Here is a 13,858-nt window from a genome sequence, read left to right on the forward strand (position 1 = left end):
ACGGGAAAAGGCGAGGAAGAAGAATAATTATTTCAAGAGGTTTGATAGAGGGAGTATTTCCAAACAAAATACAAAGGCATGCATTTTTTTAGTTGGTGGTGGGATGATTCATGGGACCTTTTGCATGGCAAGTAAGCTCGTGGTTATGTACTGTGTTGGGTTTGGTTTGGACTGGTTGAGTTAGGATATTGTTTCTACAGTTTGGCATGGGAGTGGTAACTTAAGCAAGGTTAGGTACCTCACAAGCCCAAGCTAACCTTAAGTTACCACTCCCATGCAAAAGTGTAGAAACAATATCCTAACCCAACCAGTCTGAACCTAACCCAACGCGGTTCCAAACAAAATACAAAGGTATGCAATTTTTTTAGTTGGTGGTGGGATGATTCATGGGACCTTTTGCATGGCAAGTAAGGTCATGGTTATGTACTGTGTTGGGTTGGGTTAGGTTAGGACTGGTTGAGTTAGGATATTGTTTCTACAGTTTGGCACGGGAGTGGTAACTTGAGCAAGGTTAGGTACCTCACGAGCCCAAGCTAACCTTAAGTTACCACTCCCATGCAAAAGTGTAGAAACAATATCCTAACCCAACCAGTCTGAACCTAACCCAACGCGGATCTCTCCTCTCCCATCTGATGAGAGGCCTACTACGGGATGGACATGCTACGACTACGACACAGACCACACGCGTCTAATGTAGCAGTTGTTTCATTGCTACGAAATAAAAACGGCGGTAAAACACATTTTTTTTTTTTTCGTTCAGGACAGTTACACTACTATCACGTCACGTGAGATCACGATGGCAGTGTTTCTACCTTAGGACTCACCTCAGTCAGCTGATTGATCTTGCTCAACTTTCCCAACGCGGTACATAAACACAACCTAAGTTACCATTGGGTTTGGTAATACTTACAGCAGACTAGAATTGTGTAGCATCTGAATGATATCACCAATTGCAAGGAGTTTTTCCTCGGGAATGTTGAGCCAGTTGTTGAATGCATATGCCAGTTTGGTACGTATCTGTTTGCCGGGAACTTGAGAAATGTATGTATAAGGTTGCAGAAGTTTCTGAAACATTATTAAAGGAGATAAAAATGAGGGCATACTTTATTCTACACAGATAAGATTTGCTCTTTGCAAAAGCTAGTTTTCTTCTGGACTGTTCTTCTCTTGTCAAGATTGGGAGATAAGACCTTCATTGTTAATGTTCCCTCCATCAAACATCAATTATTATTATTATTATTATGATAATTGCTTATTTAGTAAATCATTGCTGATAAAAAGAGAATTTCTACAACTCTTTTTTTCCTCAGTTTGTTTACCAGGTACTTGTTCACTTCTTATGCCTTATCAGTTTTCATATTATTTTATATACTTAATAGTAATAAAATTCTTTCATAATCAAATAACTGAAATTTTAGACAAAGAGGTTGTACCCTCCACCTGGCCAGGCTGGTTAACTGGTTAATAGTTCCACAGCAAGACACTTGTCTGGTCCCTGTTTAAGGTCCCCCAGCCAGACCCAAATTATTTCTGATTGATTCAACACATAATATGATTTATACAAATTACATACCTAACTTACAGTATGTATAACTTTTGTAGCTACCTATAACTTTTGTAGAGATGGAGTTCACAAAATGTTGATGACTGATGACAAACCAATGGCTGAGAATGGTATGTTTTTGAAGGTGTTTCTTCTGCAATTATAACATCATAGATAACTCTTGGAAAGTGCAGAGTTCTGAATATTTACGAAACATAATACCACATTGCTGTTCAAAATATGAAGGCAATTTTTATCCCCCGACTTGGGGAATCGAAGCCCGGACGTTCTATCACGCCAAACAAATGTGTTACCATTGCACCTATCATTCCTTACCTCATCTTGCTCAGGATCTCCGGATTTGCTCAACATTGCTGAATTTGACGAGTTTTCCATACTGTTTGGTCTATGTCTGCATTAAAATCAATACAAAACGGCCTCCTTTCTAAGGATACAGCGGGGTTTTGGGGGGGAGGTGACTGAAGGAAAAGTAAACGAAACTTCCTCCTAGAAAACACACAAAACACGGGAACACTTTTCCAAAAATTTCCCCTTTTTCCCGACCCAAACGCAAAATTTTCCACTTGTTCCGGGAACGATTCGATTTGAAAAAGGAAATCGTAAACAAAAGTCAGCTGATCGCTTTTCACATTATCGCTAGTGCTGCCACTAAAGCGGAATTCGGATGAAGCTTTTATCAACGCTTCCGAAAAATTCCGCTATAGTGGCAGCACAAGATGGGGATATAAACGTCTAGCCAAGTTTTTTGAGAAACGCGAACTTTTTTCGATCTTTTGGCTGTAAAAAGAGGCCGAAAAGTGCATTTCTTGAGGCTTGGTCCAAAGAACTTTAAATCTCCATCATAAAATGGATCTCTCTGCAAAGTTTGAGCGATCTGATTAAAAATATAAAATCCAGAGAATTGTGAAAACTCTTTATCCAAATCAAAGTTCAGTCCTGAACACCGCAAATTTGGCCCTGAATAACGGCGTGTGTAACAACACCGTACATTTCTAGAAACCCAAAGAAGTTTTTGATTTACATTATTTTATCAGACCTCTCTGTTAAGAAAGTTTAAGCAACTAGGTTGCAATCTAAAGACTTCAGAAAAGCGGAATTTTTCTCAAGTTTATAAAAAAAAAATTTCGCCGTAAATACCGGCCTGTAGGAAAGCTTTTTCCGAGAGAGTTGCACGGTTAACTGAACCACTCTAGTAATAGTAATAGTAAATAAGAACAAGAAAATCAAAACCTACTAAAATCAGGATAGTCTATTTTCTGACAGTCAAGACAAGGTTTAATACATCGCTAGTGCTGCCACTAAAGCGGAATTTGGATGAAGCTTTTATCAACGCTTCCGAAAAATTCCGCTATAGTGGCAGCACAAGATCGGGATATAAACGTCTAGCCAAGTTTTTTGAGAAACGCGAACTTTTTTCAATCTTTTGGCTGTAAAGAACAGTACATTTCTTGAGGCTTGGTCCAAAGAACTTTAAATCTCCATCATAAAATGGATCTCTCTAAGTTTGAGCGATCTGATTAAAAATATAAAATCCAGAGAATTGTGAACTCTTTATCCAAATCAATTGAACTTTAAAGTTCAGTCCTGAACACAGCAAATTTTTGGCCCTGAATAACGGCTACAACCCCGTACATTTATAGAAATTTTTTAGCCAAAGAAGTTTTTGATTTACATTATTTTATCAGACCTCTCTGTTAAGAAAGTTTAAGCAACTAGGTCGCAATCTGAAGACTTCAGAAAAGCGGAATTTTTATTCAAGTTTATAATTTTTTTTTGTCGTAAATGCCGGCCTGTAGGAAAGCTTTTTCTGAGAGAGTTGCACGGTTAACTGAACCACTCTAATAATAGTAATAGTAAATAAGAACAAGAAAATCAAAACCTACTAAAATCAGGATAGTCTATTTTCTGACAGTCAAGACAAGGTTTAATACAAAATAAACTTTCCAATAAGAATAAAACGTAAATATTAATAGGTACAGTGGATTTCACCAATTTCAGCCCTTGGAAGGCCTGGTAAGTCTGATTTGATTTGTATAGGCTTAACAGGCCTATTGCGCCTATACAAATCAAATGGAACTTAACAGGCTGTTAGCTTAACAAGCCTTCTAGGGGCTGAGAAGAAGGTTGGTGAAAACTAACTATAGTGTTTGAAATAAACACAGTAGAAACGTCAGTCATATTATGTTACGGTGGGTATTGCTTTGGCTCGGGGGTCAAATTACCAGCGCGCTAGTAACCAGTGTCAATCTACGAGGACCGGCTTGAAAAAAGGTTCATTTTCCTTTCGGGAAACTTTCGGATCTGGTTTCCTTTTGGAAACTGAAATAGCGCCTGACCTAATCAGATTTTCGATTTCGGGACGATAAGACCTCAGTTTTACAGTTCCCTCTATTAAATCCTTAAAAAGAAGCGTGGAAAATTTTGACAACAAATTGCTTGTCGTGAGGTTCATTCGATTTTTTCCGAATGTCCTGTAAGCAATGTAATTTAAATGAGAGTGGGAACACTACACGATTTTTTCCGAACGACAAGTGGGAACGGTCCTTTAAACGTCCAAAGTGGGTAGTCGTTGATGGAATCGAACCCGGGTCTTCTAATAGGATTCGAGGGGTGTGTTCAGGTAAGGCTCAAATTGTTCATTCGATTGTACAGATTTCTCAGCAAAGTGGAATAGGGCCCTGGTCTTATAATAGGAGGGGTGTGTTCAGGTGACGCTCAAATTGTTCATTCGATTGTACAGATTTCTCAGCAAAGTGGAATAGGGCCCTGGTCTTCTAATAGGAGGGGTGTGTTCAGGTGACGCTCAAATTGTTCATTCGATTGTACAGATTTCTCAGCTCCGTGCGGGGTGCGTTTTCAAACAGGGCGGCCCGATTCTGGTCCTCAGATTTCTTAACCCAATGCCCGTACACCTTGAAGGCACATTGATCAATAACCTGCCAAACAAAAGGGAAAAAAGAACCTCTATTAGAATTTCTTTGCTACTGGCGTATATCCCGCTCCTGCCCCACAGACATTAAGGACCCCATATTATACCCGTAAAATCACGGAGGAGTAATTTGCAAGATTGGTTTGAGTGCGACGACCGAGATTTGATGAGGATTGCAAGAGACAAGAACAAAATTGCCAATATAATTCCCAACCTTCGCTAGGAGAGGAACCTTAAGGAGAAGATTATACCCGTCCAGGTATCAACCACACTCAACATTTAACGTCTCATAAACAGTAAGAGATATCGAAAAAAGTATGGGATCTGACCACCCTTAAAGTGGGGGTCATTACTAGGCTGACCATACGTCCCGCTTTCGAAAGGACAGTCCCGCTTTGGAGCCTCTGGTCCCGCTGTCCCGAGAAATCCTCTGGGGACGCTAAAATGTCCCGCTTTCGCCCAAAGTCCCGATAGAATCCGCCCCGGGCGGGAGACTGAACTAGTCAAGAAATGGCCGTTCCGAGATCCGAGAACGAACATTACGTTCAGGATAAAATTCGCCCCGAATGGGAATCGAACTCGGGGCCCAGCGCTTTCAAGGCAGACGCGCTACCAACCAAGCTAACGAATGAAGGAAATTCCTAATTTTCTAATTTCTAATCGACGTTTCATGGATGTCGTAGGAGCCTTTTTCCTGAAATCATTTTAAATTTTGAACTGTTAATTCGATCTGGATTGAAATTTGGTGAACATATTTTTAACACATGAAGGAATTTTTCTCAATAAGTTCTGAATCCAGTCGGGGCTTTGGGAGTCAGTCCTCTATGGGTCCTATTTGTACATAGTGTTCCGTACCATGAAATACTCGCAAATAAATTGCTTATAATCGTAGAGGGTGTGATGCAAAATAGATACTAAAACTATTGTCTTTTTTTCTGGTCTCCTAAACGATATTTAAACATGTTACCTTACATTACATTTCTTTTTGTTTCTCAGTTTTTTCCAAATTGATACCTATTTCTTACGGTTCAAATCAACAGATTACAAGCTAGAGGGCGATTTCAAACTCCTTCGAATTCCGGGTAATTTTAAGTCCCTCAAAAAACCTAACTTGTAAACAAAATTACATCAATAAATACTCTATTGTTACCATAATGGGCCATCTTGTTCTTCCCAACCTGGAGATGTTGGGTTTGAATCCCTGCAGGGAAATTGTCTGACTCAACTTTTCCATTTCCAGATAATCTTTTTATTATTATTATTTATTTATTTCCTTTTCTTTTATTAATCCTTTTTCACAGAGGATCCCAAAGATTTGATACGTAAGCTTCTGATTGTTACTCCGGAGGACAGATACTCTGTCAAGGAGGCTCTAAACCATTCGTTCTTTCATCCGAAGCTATTTGACCAGGACATTGAACCCATCAAGAAGGATTACAAGACAGCGTCGAGAAAGTTGAGCAAGATCAATCAGCTGACTGAGGTGAGTCCTAAGGTAGAAACACTGCCATCGTGATCTCACGTGACGTGATAGTAGTGTGGCTGTCCTGACATAAGAAGTGAACAGTGAGCAAGTACCTGGTAAACAAACTGAGGAAAAAAAGAGTTTTAAAAATTCTCTTTTTATCAACAATGATTTACTAATAAGCAATTATCATAATGGTAATAATAATAATTGATGTTTGATGGAGGGAACATTAACAATGAAGGTCTTATCTCCCAATCTTGACAAGAGGAGAACAGTCCAGAAGAAAACTAGCTTTTGCAAAGAGCAAATCTTATCTGTGTAGAATAAAGTATGCCCTCATTTTTATCTCCTTTAATAATGTTTCAGAAACTTCTGCAACCTTATACATACATTTCTCAAGTTCCTGGCAAACAGATACGTACCAAACTGGCGTATGCATTCAACAACTGGCTCAACATTCCCGAGGAAAAACTCCTTGCAATTGGTGATATCATTCAGATGCTACACAATTCTAGTCTGCAAAAAATAATAATAACTCACTTGTTAACCGGTTCTTGAATACCTCCTCCGTCTGTGCCCAACCCAGAACCCTCCTGCCAGCCCAACTTCTGTAGCATTTTGAACCCAACGTTGTCCTCTTTCAGTTTAAACTCCTTGTAGTCCGACAGATCCGGCTCTCTGCCTTCTTTCAATGCATTGTACTGTAATCAGAGAAACACAATGGAGCAGTTGCAAATGGGTAAAAATTAAATAAATGGTCGATTCCTATGTAAAAAGTTGGGAAAAATCCAAATCTGAGGTCAAAACTCCGAAAAAATAACTGTAAAAGGTCGATTCTTTCAGTTTAAACTCCTTGTAGTCCGACAAATCCGGCTCTCTGCCTTCTTTCAATGCATTGTACTGTAATCAGAGAAACACAATTAAACATGGCTAGAGACCATCACCCAGGTGTATGGCTGATATAAAAAGGTATCCATCACCATTGCGCTAAAGCCGCTACAACAACAACAAACACAATAATCAGACTCCCGTCCGTCTTTCAATACATTGTACTTTAATCAGGATAGAATAAAATGCACTCCCGTTACCCCCCCCCCTAATTTGCAAGATTGGTTTGAGTACGACGACCGAGATTTGATGAGGATTGCAAGAGACAAGAACAAAATTGCCAATATAATTTCTAACCTTCGCTAGGAGAGGAACTTTAAGGAGAAGATTATACCCCTCCAACAGTACGAGATATCGAAAAAAGTATGGGATCTGACCACCCTTAAAGTGGGGGTCATTACACCTATTAGGTGAATAGGTATTTAATTTTTAAAATTTCCACAATTTTCCATTATTTTTTGTCAAAAATTAAAAAAAAAAAAAAAAAAATCCAAGTCAAATTTTGCCAAGTTCCGTATTGAATCACATCAGAATTTTTTGCTTGGACATTCAAAGTGTTAATAACTCACCTGTCGCAGGATCTTAACCCCATAGGGATCGTCCCGACCCTGGGTTACACTGAGAGCTGGCACATGATTATATTTGAGTCTAGATATCCTTACTGCAGCTCGTACGACGAGAATTATGAACTGGAACTTCTTGCGGGCGTGGAAAGGGTTGTTTTTCAACTCCTGGATCAGAGGAGACAAGGGTGCAAAAAATTAAAACTCAAAAGGGTTAAGTAAATATAGCCAATCAACGGGTACGGAAAACCCAGTGGTAACGCGCTTGCTTGCCATGCAGAAGGTCCCGGGTTCGATTCTCACCATCGACAAAAATTTGTACTCGTTTTTCGATTATCATGGGGGTACGGATAACCCAGTGGTAACGCGCTTGCTTGCCATGCAGAAGGTCCCGGGTTCGATTCTCACCATCGACAAAAATTTGTACTCGTTTTTCGATTGCAAATTTTTCCACGGGTTACTTTCTGGTGTCCTCGTGTTGACCCAGCACCTAAATGGGAAGTATTGTATCTCTCCTCTCCCATCTGATGAGAGGCCTACTACGGGATGGGCATGCTACGACACAGACCACACGCGTCTAATGTAGCAGTTGTTTCATTGCTACGAAATAAAAAAGGTGGTGAAACACTATCTTTTTTTTTCGTTCAGGACAGCCACACTACTATCACGTCACGTGAGATCACGATGGCAGTGTTTCTACCTTAGGACTCACCTCAGTCAGCTGATTGATCTTGCTCAACTTTCTCGACGCTGTCTTGTAATCCTTCTTGATGGGTTCAATGTCCTGGTCAAATAGCTTCGGATGAAAGAACGAATGGTTTAGAGCCTCCTTGACAGAGTATCTGTCCTCCGGAGTAACAATCAGAAGCTTACGTATCAAATCTTTGGGATCCTCTGTGAAAAAGGATTAATAAAAGAAAAGGAAATAAATAAATAATAATAATAATAATAATAATAATAATAAAAAGATAATCCGGAAATGGAAAAGTTGAGTCAGACAATTTCCCTGCAGGGATTCAAACCCAACACCTCTGGGTTGAGAAGAACAAGATGGCCCATTATGGTAACAATAGAGTGTTTATTGATTTAATTTTGTTTACAAGTTAGGTTCAAGATGGGTGGATGGAATAAGCATTCGTTCTCGGAATAAGATTAACTTGCTAAAGAAATAGCAAAGGTTGAGACGAAGGGCATCCAATCGTATTTCTTTGTAGCCAAGCCCAAATGTCAGCAAAAAGGAATCTCCCTAGTTAGGGCTGATTGAGAGGCTGACAATAAACGCCAACCCCGTCTGAACACGGGAAAAGGCGAGGAAGAAGAATAATTATTTCAAGAGGTTTGATAGAGGGAACTAAGGTCTTATCGTCCCGAAAGCTAAGAGAGAAGGAAGACATGACAGAAGAAAGCCAGCCGTTCCGTAAACGAACCTTATCTGTTTAGGATAAATTTCGCCCTGGGCGGGAATCGAGTCCGCGACCTAGCTACTCATTTAATAAATAAATGAACCTTTTTTTGGTGGTCATACCTAACCATTTATTTACCTGAAATATCGTTCCATTCCGGAGATGAGAAGGAGTACTTTCCCTCCATGATGTTCCTTAACATTACCATTTGTTTCCGGTGCCAGAACGGCGGACAACCTACGAGGCTGAAAGAGAATAGGAAAAATAATAATTTATTTACATTATAAAGATTAGCTAGTGCGCTTATACTTCAATTAAAAGCAAGTTTTAGAAACATAAAGCCAGGTTTATGTTTCCTAGTTAGCTTAAAGGGTACCACGCCTGCCTTGTAAGCGTCAGGTCGCGGTTTCGATTCTCGCCCGGGATGAAAGGTTCGTTCTCGGAATGGCTGGCTTTTATCTTTCTTCTCTCCGATTTCGGGATGCTAAGACCTCAGTTACAGATCCCACTATTTCTCTCTACTGAACTCAACTAACCAGGTGCCTATTGTATATCTAACAGTACACTCCATGGCTCAAAATCTCTAAATAATAATAAATAAGGAAAAAGAAAATACATAATAAACTTGTAAGCGTTAGGTCGCGGTTTCGATTCTCGCCCGGGGTGAAGGGTTCGTTCTCGGAATGGCTGGCTTTCATCTTTCTTCTCTCCGATTTCGGGATGCTAAGACCTCAGTTACAGATCCCACTATTTCTCTCTACTGAAATTAACTAACCAGGTACCTATTGTATGTCTAACAGTACACTCCATGGCTCAAAAACTCTAAATAATAATAAATAAGGAAAAAGAAAATACATAATAAACACATACTTACAGTGTATACATGATGACACCACATGCCCATCTGAAACAAGAAACATACATGACAATTGGAAAACGAGCAAGGCAACATCTAATTTTTTCCAAAAATAATGTCCCCATAAAAATATTCAAAAAACAATGTCCTCCAAGTCCTTCTTCAATTTCTTTGAACCTTTTATCTCTGATCTAGGGGCTTTGAGACAACAAGAGGCCCTTACGATACAAGTAAATGAACTGCACCACAGGCAAAATAAAATAATAATGGTCATAACTCATGAATCCTTTATTTTGCCAGAACAAACCCCCAATATCGAGAACATAATTATGTAGATTCGGTCGTAAAATCTAAATTCTAGAAATTCGGACCCAAAATTGATAATTAAAATTTCGGCCCTGATTATCGAAAATAGCCTCATGACAAGAATTTTCTTTCTATTGATTTGATCAACAGGTTTTCCAATAACTTACACGTCTACTGCCTGTCCATAGCCAGTGGCATCTTCGAACATATTGGCCCTCAGTACTTCTGGTGCCAAGTAACCTGGAGTACCACAGAGATTTTTTTTCCAAAAATAATGTCCCCAAAAAAATGTCCAAAAAAACAATGTCCTCCAAGTCCTCCTTCAATTTCTTTGGACCTTTTATCTCTGATCTAGGGGCTTTGAGACAACAAGAGGCCCTTATGATACAAGTAAATGAACTGCACCACAGGCAAAATAAAATAATAATGGTCATAACTCATGAACCCTTTATTTTGCCAGAACAAACTGCGAATATCGAGAACATAATTATGTAGATTCGGTCGTAAGATCTAAATTCTAGAAATTCGGACCCAAAATTGATAATTAAAATTTCGGCCCTGATTATCGAAAATAGCCTCATGACAAGAAATAAGAACAAAACGTAAATATTAATAGGTACAGTGGATTTCACCAATTTCAGCCCTTAGAAGGCCTGGTAAGTCTGATTTGATTTGTATAGCCTTAACAGGCCTATTGCGCCTATACAAATCAAATGGAACTTAACAGGCTGTTAGCTTAACAAGCCTTCTAGGGGCTAAGAAGAAGGTTGGTGAAAACTAACTATAGTGTTTGAAATAAACACAGTACAAACGTCAGTCATATTATGTTACGGTGGGTATTGCTTTGGCTTAGGGACAGTGGGGTCAAATTACCAGCGCGCTAGTAACCAGCATCAATCTACGAGGACCGGCTTGAAAAAAGGTTCATTTTCCTTTCGGGAAACTTTCGGATCTGGTTTCCTTTTGGAAACTGAAATAGCGCCTGACCTAAACAGATTTTCGATTTCGGGACAATAAGACCTCAGTTTTGCAGTTCCCTCTACTAAATCCTTAAAAAGAAGCGTGGAAATTTTTGACAACAAATTGCTTGTCGTGAGGTTCATCCGATTTTTTCCGATTGTCCTGTAAGCAATGTAATTTAAATGAGAGTAGGAACACTACACGATTTTTTCCGAACGACAAGTGGGAACGGTCTTTTAAACGTCCAAAGTGGGTAGTCGTTGATGGAATCGAACCCGGGTCTTCTAATAGGATCCGAGGGGTGTGTTCAGGTAAGGCTCAAATTGTTCATTCGATTGTACAGATTTCTCAGCAAAGTGGAATAGGGCCCTGGTCTTCTAATATTAGGATAAATTTCGCCCTGGGCGGGAATCGAATCCGCGACCTAGCTACTCATTTAATAAAGAAATAAATGAACCTTTATTTGGTGGTCATACCTAACTATTTATTTACCTGAAATATCGTTCCATTCCGGAGATGAGAAGGAGTACTTTCCCTCCATGATGTTCCTTAACATTACCATTTGTTTCCGGTGCCAGAACGGCGGACAACCTACGAGGCTGAAAGAGAATAGGAAAAATAATAATTTATTTACATTATAAAGATTAGCTAGTGCGCTTATACTTCAATTAAAAGCAAGTTTTAGAAACATAAAGCCAGGTTTATGTTTCCTAGTTAGCTTAAAGGGTACCACGCCTGCCTTGTAAGCGTTAGGTCGCGGTTTCGATTCTCGCCCGGGGTGAAGGGTTCGTTCTCGGAATGGCTGGCTTTCATCTTTCTTCTCTCCGATTTCGGGATGCTAAGACCTCAGTTACAGATCCCACTATTTCTCTCTACTGAAATTAACTAACCAGGTACCTATTGTATGTCTAACAGTACACTCCATGGCTCAAAAACTCTAAATAATAATAAATAAGGAAAAAGAAAATACATAATAAACACATACTTACAGTGTATACATGATGACACCACATGCCCATCTGAAACAAGAAACATACATGACAATTGGAAAACGAGCAAGGCAACATCTAATTTTTTCCAAAAATAATGTCCCCATAAAAATATTCAAAAAACAATGTCCTCCAAGTCCTTCTTCAATTTCTTTGAACCTTTTATCTCTGATCTAGGGGCTTTGAGACAACAAGAGGCCCTTACGATACAAGTAAATGAACTGCACCACAGGCAAAATAAAATAATAATGGTCATAACTCATGAATCCTTTATTTTGCCAGAACAAACCCCCAATATCGAGAACATAATTATGTAGATTCGGTCGTAAAATCTAAATTCTAGAAATTCGGACCCAAAATTGATAATTAAAATTTCGGCCCTGATTATCGAAAATAGCCTCATGACAAGAAATTTCTTTCTATTGATTTGTTTAATTGGGTTTCTGATGACTTACACATCTACTGCCTGTCCATAGCCAGTGGCATCTTCGAACATATTGGCCCTCAGTACTTCTGGTGCCAAGTAACCTGGAGTACCACAGAGATCTGCAAAACATAAATGCATAGAATAGAAGTCTCATACATATTCGAGGGTGACATACTGTGCAAGTCCCTAATCATGTATTGTGGGGCAGATAAAAAAAAATAATAATAATTCTATAGGGCAGGTGTGCTAAATTTCATGCTAACTAGACTGGCTGAGTGAACTCCATACACAAAAAGCCCACTCAGAGGCTTAGGTGTAGGGGCATACAGCCCTAAAGCAGTGCTTCTCAAACTTGTTTCCACCACAGCACACTTTTCAGGACTCAATCTTTTCACAGCAAAAGTATCTTTTCACAGCAAACGGTAAGAGCTAGACCTGATGACATAGAAAAATAAAGTCATAGCTCACCCATGAGTTTTTCTCCCTTTTTGAGAACACGGGCAAATCCAAAGTCGGTCAACTTCACATTCATCTGATCGTCCAGGAGAATGTTCTCAGGTTTCAAGTCCCGATGTACAACACTGTGATTATGTACGTGTTCTAGAGCCTCAAACAACTGTCGCATGATGTACCTAAAGTATAAAAAAGCAGGGATGTAAAAATATTGTTAGCTAGCTATGGTAAGGCAGTCTCTTCTTGATCCCTTGTGTGCTACATTGCTGCATCCATTTTTGTATAGCTAACCTAGATTGCTTGGAGGGTAGTGTGCCTGTCTTATGAGTGCTAGGTCACAGGTTCTATTCCCACCTGGGGCAGATTTTATCCTAAGCCACTAAGGTTTGTTCTTGTAATGGCTGACTTTATTAGAATGTAAAGGGTCCACCAATTTATTGTTGTAAAAAAAGGCATGCTTAATAACTTGAGAAAAAAAAAAAAAAAAAAAAAAAAAAAAAAAAAAAAAAAAAAAAAAAAAAAAAAAAAAATTATTTATAAAAACGGATAGATACTTACGAGAATAAATAATAAATTTTTATTAAGAATATTTTTTTATTATTATTTTATAAATAACTTAAGTAAAATAGTATTTACAAAGGATGTCAAAATTAAATAAATTCATTAATACTCTCTTAAGATAACAATAAAAATAATAATAAAAAATAGAGGGAACTGTAACTGATGAGGTCTTAAATAGAAGAGAGAAGGAAGACGGGATAGGAGAAAGCCAGCCGTTCCGAGAACGAACAGTATCCGTTCAGGATAAAATCCGCCCCGGGCGGGAATCGAACCCGCGGCCTAGCGCTCACAAGGCAGACGCACTACCAACCAAGCTGGGTAACCCTCAAAATACATAATTGTGTATCAAAACAGAAATAAAACTATCTACACGTCTTATGTGTAGGTACCTATATCTAAAAAAAAGAGGTGACACTATTATAAAACCTGTCAATCACTCTAAAAAATAAAATTAAAGAATTTTTGATTTTGAACCTTTTAAACGAAACAAA

At 38.8% G+C, this 13,858-nt stretch overlaps 3 protein-coding genes across 15 annotated transcripts in view; 1 reads left to right on the plus strand and 2 right to left on the minus strand.

The window, feature by feature from the left end:
• Window positions 1-2,160, minus strand: part of LOC103524522 (geranylgeranyl pyrophosphate synthase) — a 47,930-nt gene extending 45,770 nt beyond the window's left edge. The window contains exons 1-2 of the mRNA XM_026819919.1: window positions 1,880-2,160; window positions 911-1,065 (exon numbers count right to left, since the gene is read on the minus strand). Of these exons, the coding sequence (XP_026675720.1) occupies window positions 911-1,065; window positions 1,880-1,939 (215 nt within the window). The 5' untranslated portion in view covers window positions 1,940-2,160. The remainder of the gene's footprint in view (window positions 1-910; window positions 1,066-1,879) is intronic.
• Window positions 1-5,469, plus strand: part of LOC103524521 (GMP reductase 2-like) — a 42,570-nt gene extending 37,101 nt beyond the window's left edge. For all 12 annotated transcript variants that reach the window (XM_026819918.1, XM_008489543.3, XM_017449648.2 and 9 more), the window contains exon 8: window positions 5,018-5,469. The gene's annotated coding sequence lies outside the window, so the exon portion shown is untranslated. The remainder of the gene's footprint in view (window positions 1-5,017) is intronic.
• LOC103524519 (phosphorylase b kinase gamma catalytic chain, skeletal muscle/heart isoform) overlaps window positions 3,437-13,858 on the minus strand; it is a 33,164-nt gene continuing 22,742 nt past the window's right edge. The window contains exons 4-11 of one of the 2 annotated variants that reach the window (XM_026819913.1): window positions 12,822-12,985; window positions 12,382-12,472; window positions 11,927-11,956; window positions 11,430-11,536; window positions 8,125-8,306; window positions 7,419-7,580; window positions 4,393-4,500; window positions 3,437-4,304 (exon numbers count right to left, since the gene is read on the minus strand). In XM_026819913.1, coding sequence (XP_026675714.1) covers window positions 4,269-4,304; window positions 4,393-4,500; window positions 7,419-7,580; window positions 8,125-8,306; window positions 11,430-11,536; window positions 11,927-11,956; window positions 12,382-12,472; window positions 12,822-12,985 — 880 coding nt within the window. In that variant the 3' untranslated portion in view covers window positions 3,437-4,268. Of the gene's footprint in view, window positions 4,501-7,418; window positions 7,581-8,124; window positions 8,307-11,429; window positions 11,537-11,926; window positions 11,957-12,381; window positions 12,473-12,821; window positions 12,986-13,858 lie in introns of both variants that reach the window. The other variant, XM_008489536.3, reaches the window with a different exon arrangement.

This window comes from Diaphorina citri, unplaced genomic scaffold, assembly GCF_000475195.1.
Source record: "Diaphorina citri unplaced genomic scaffold, Diaci psyllid genome assembly version 1.1 scaffold102, whole genome shotgun sequence".
Lineage (NCBI taxonomy): Eukaryota > Metazoa > Arthropoda > Insecta > Hemiptera > Psyllidae > Diaphorina > Diaphorina citri.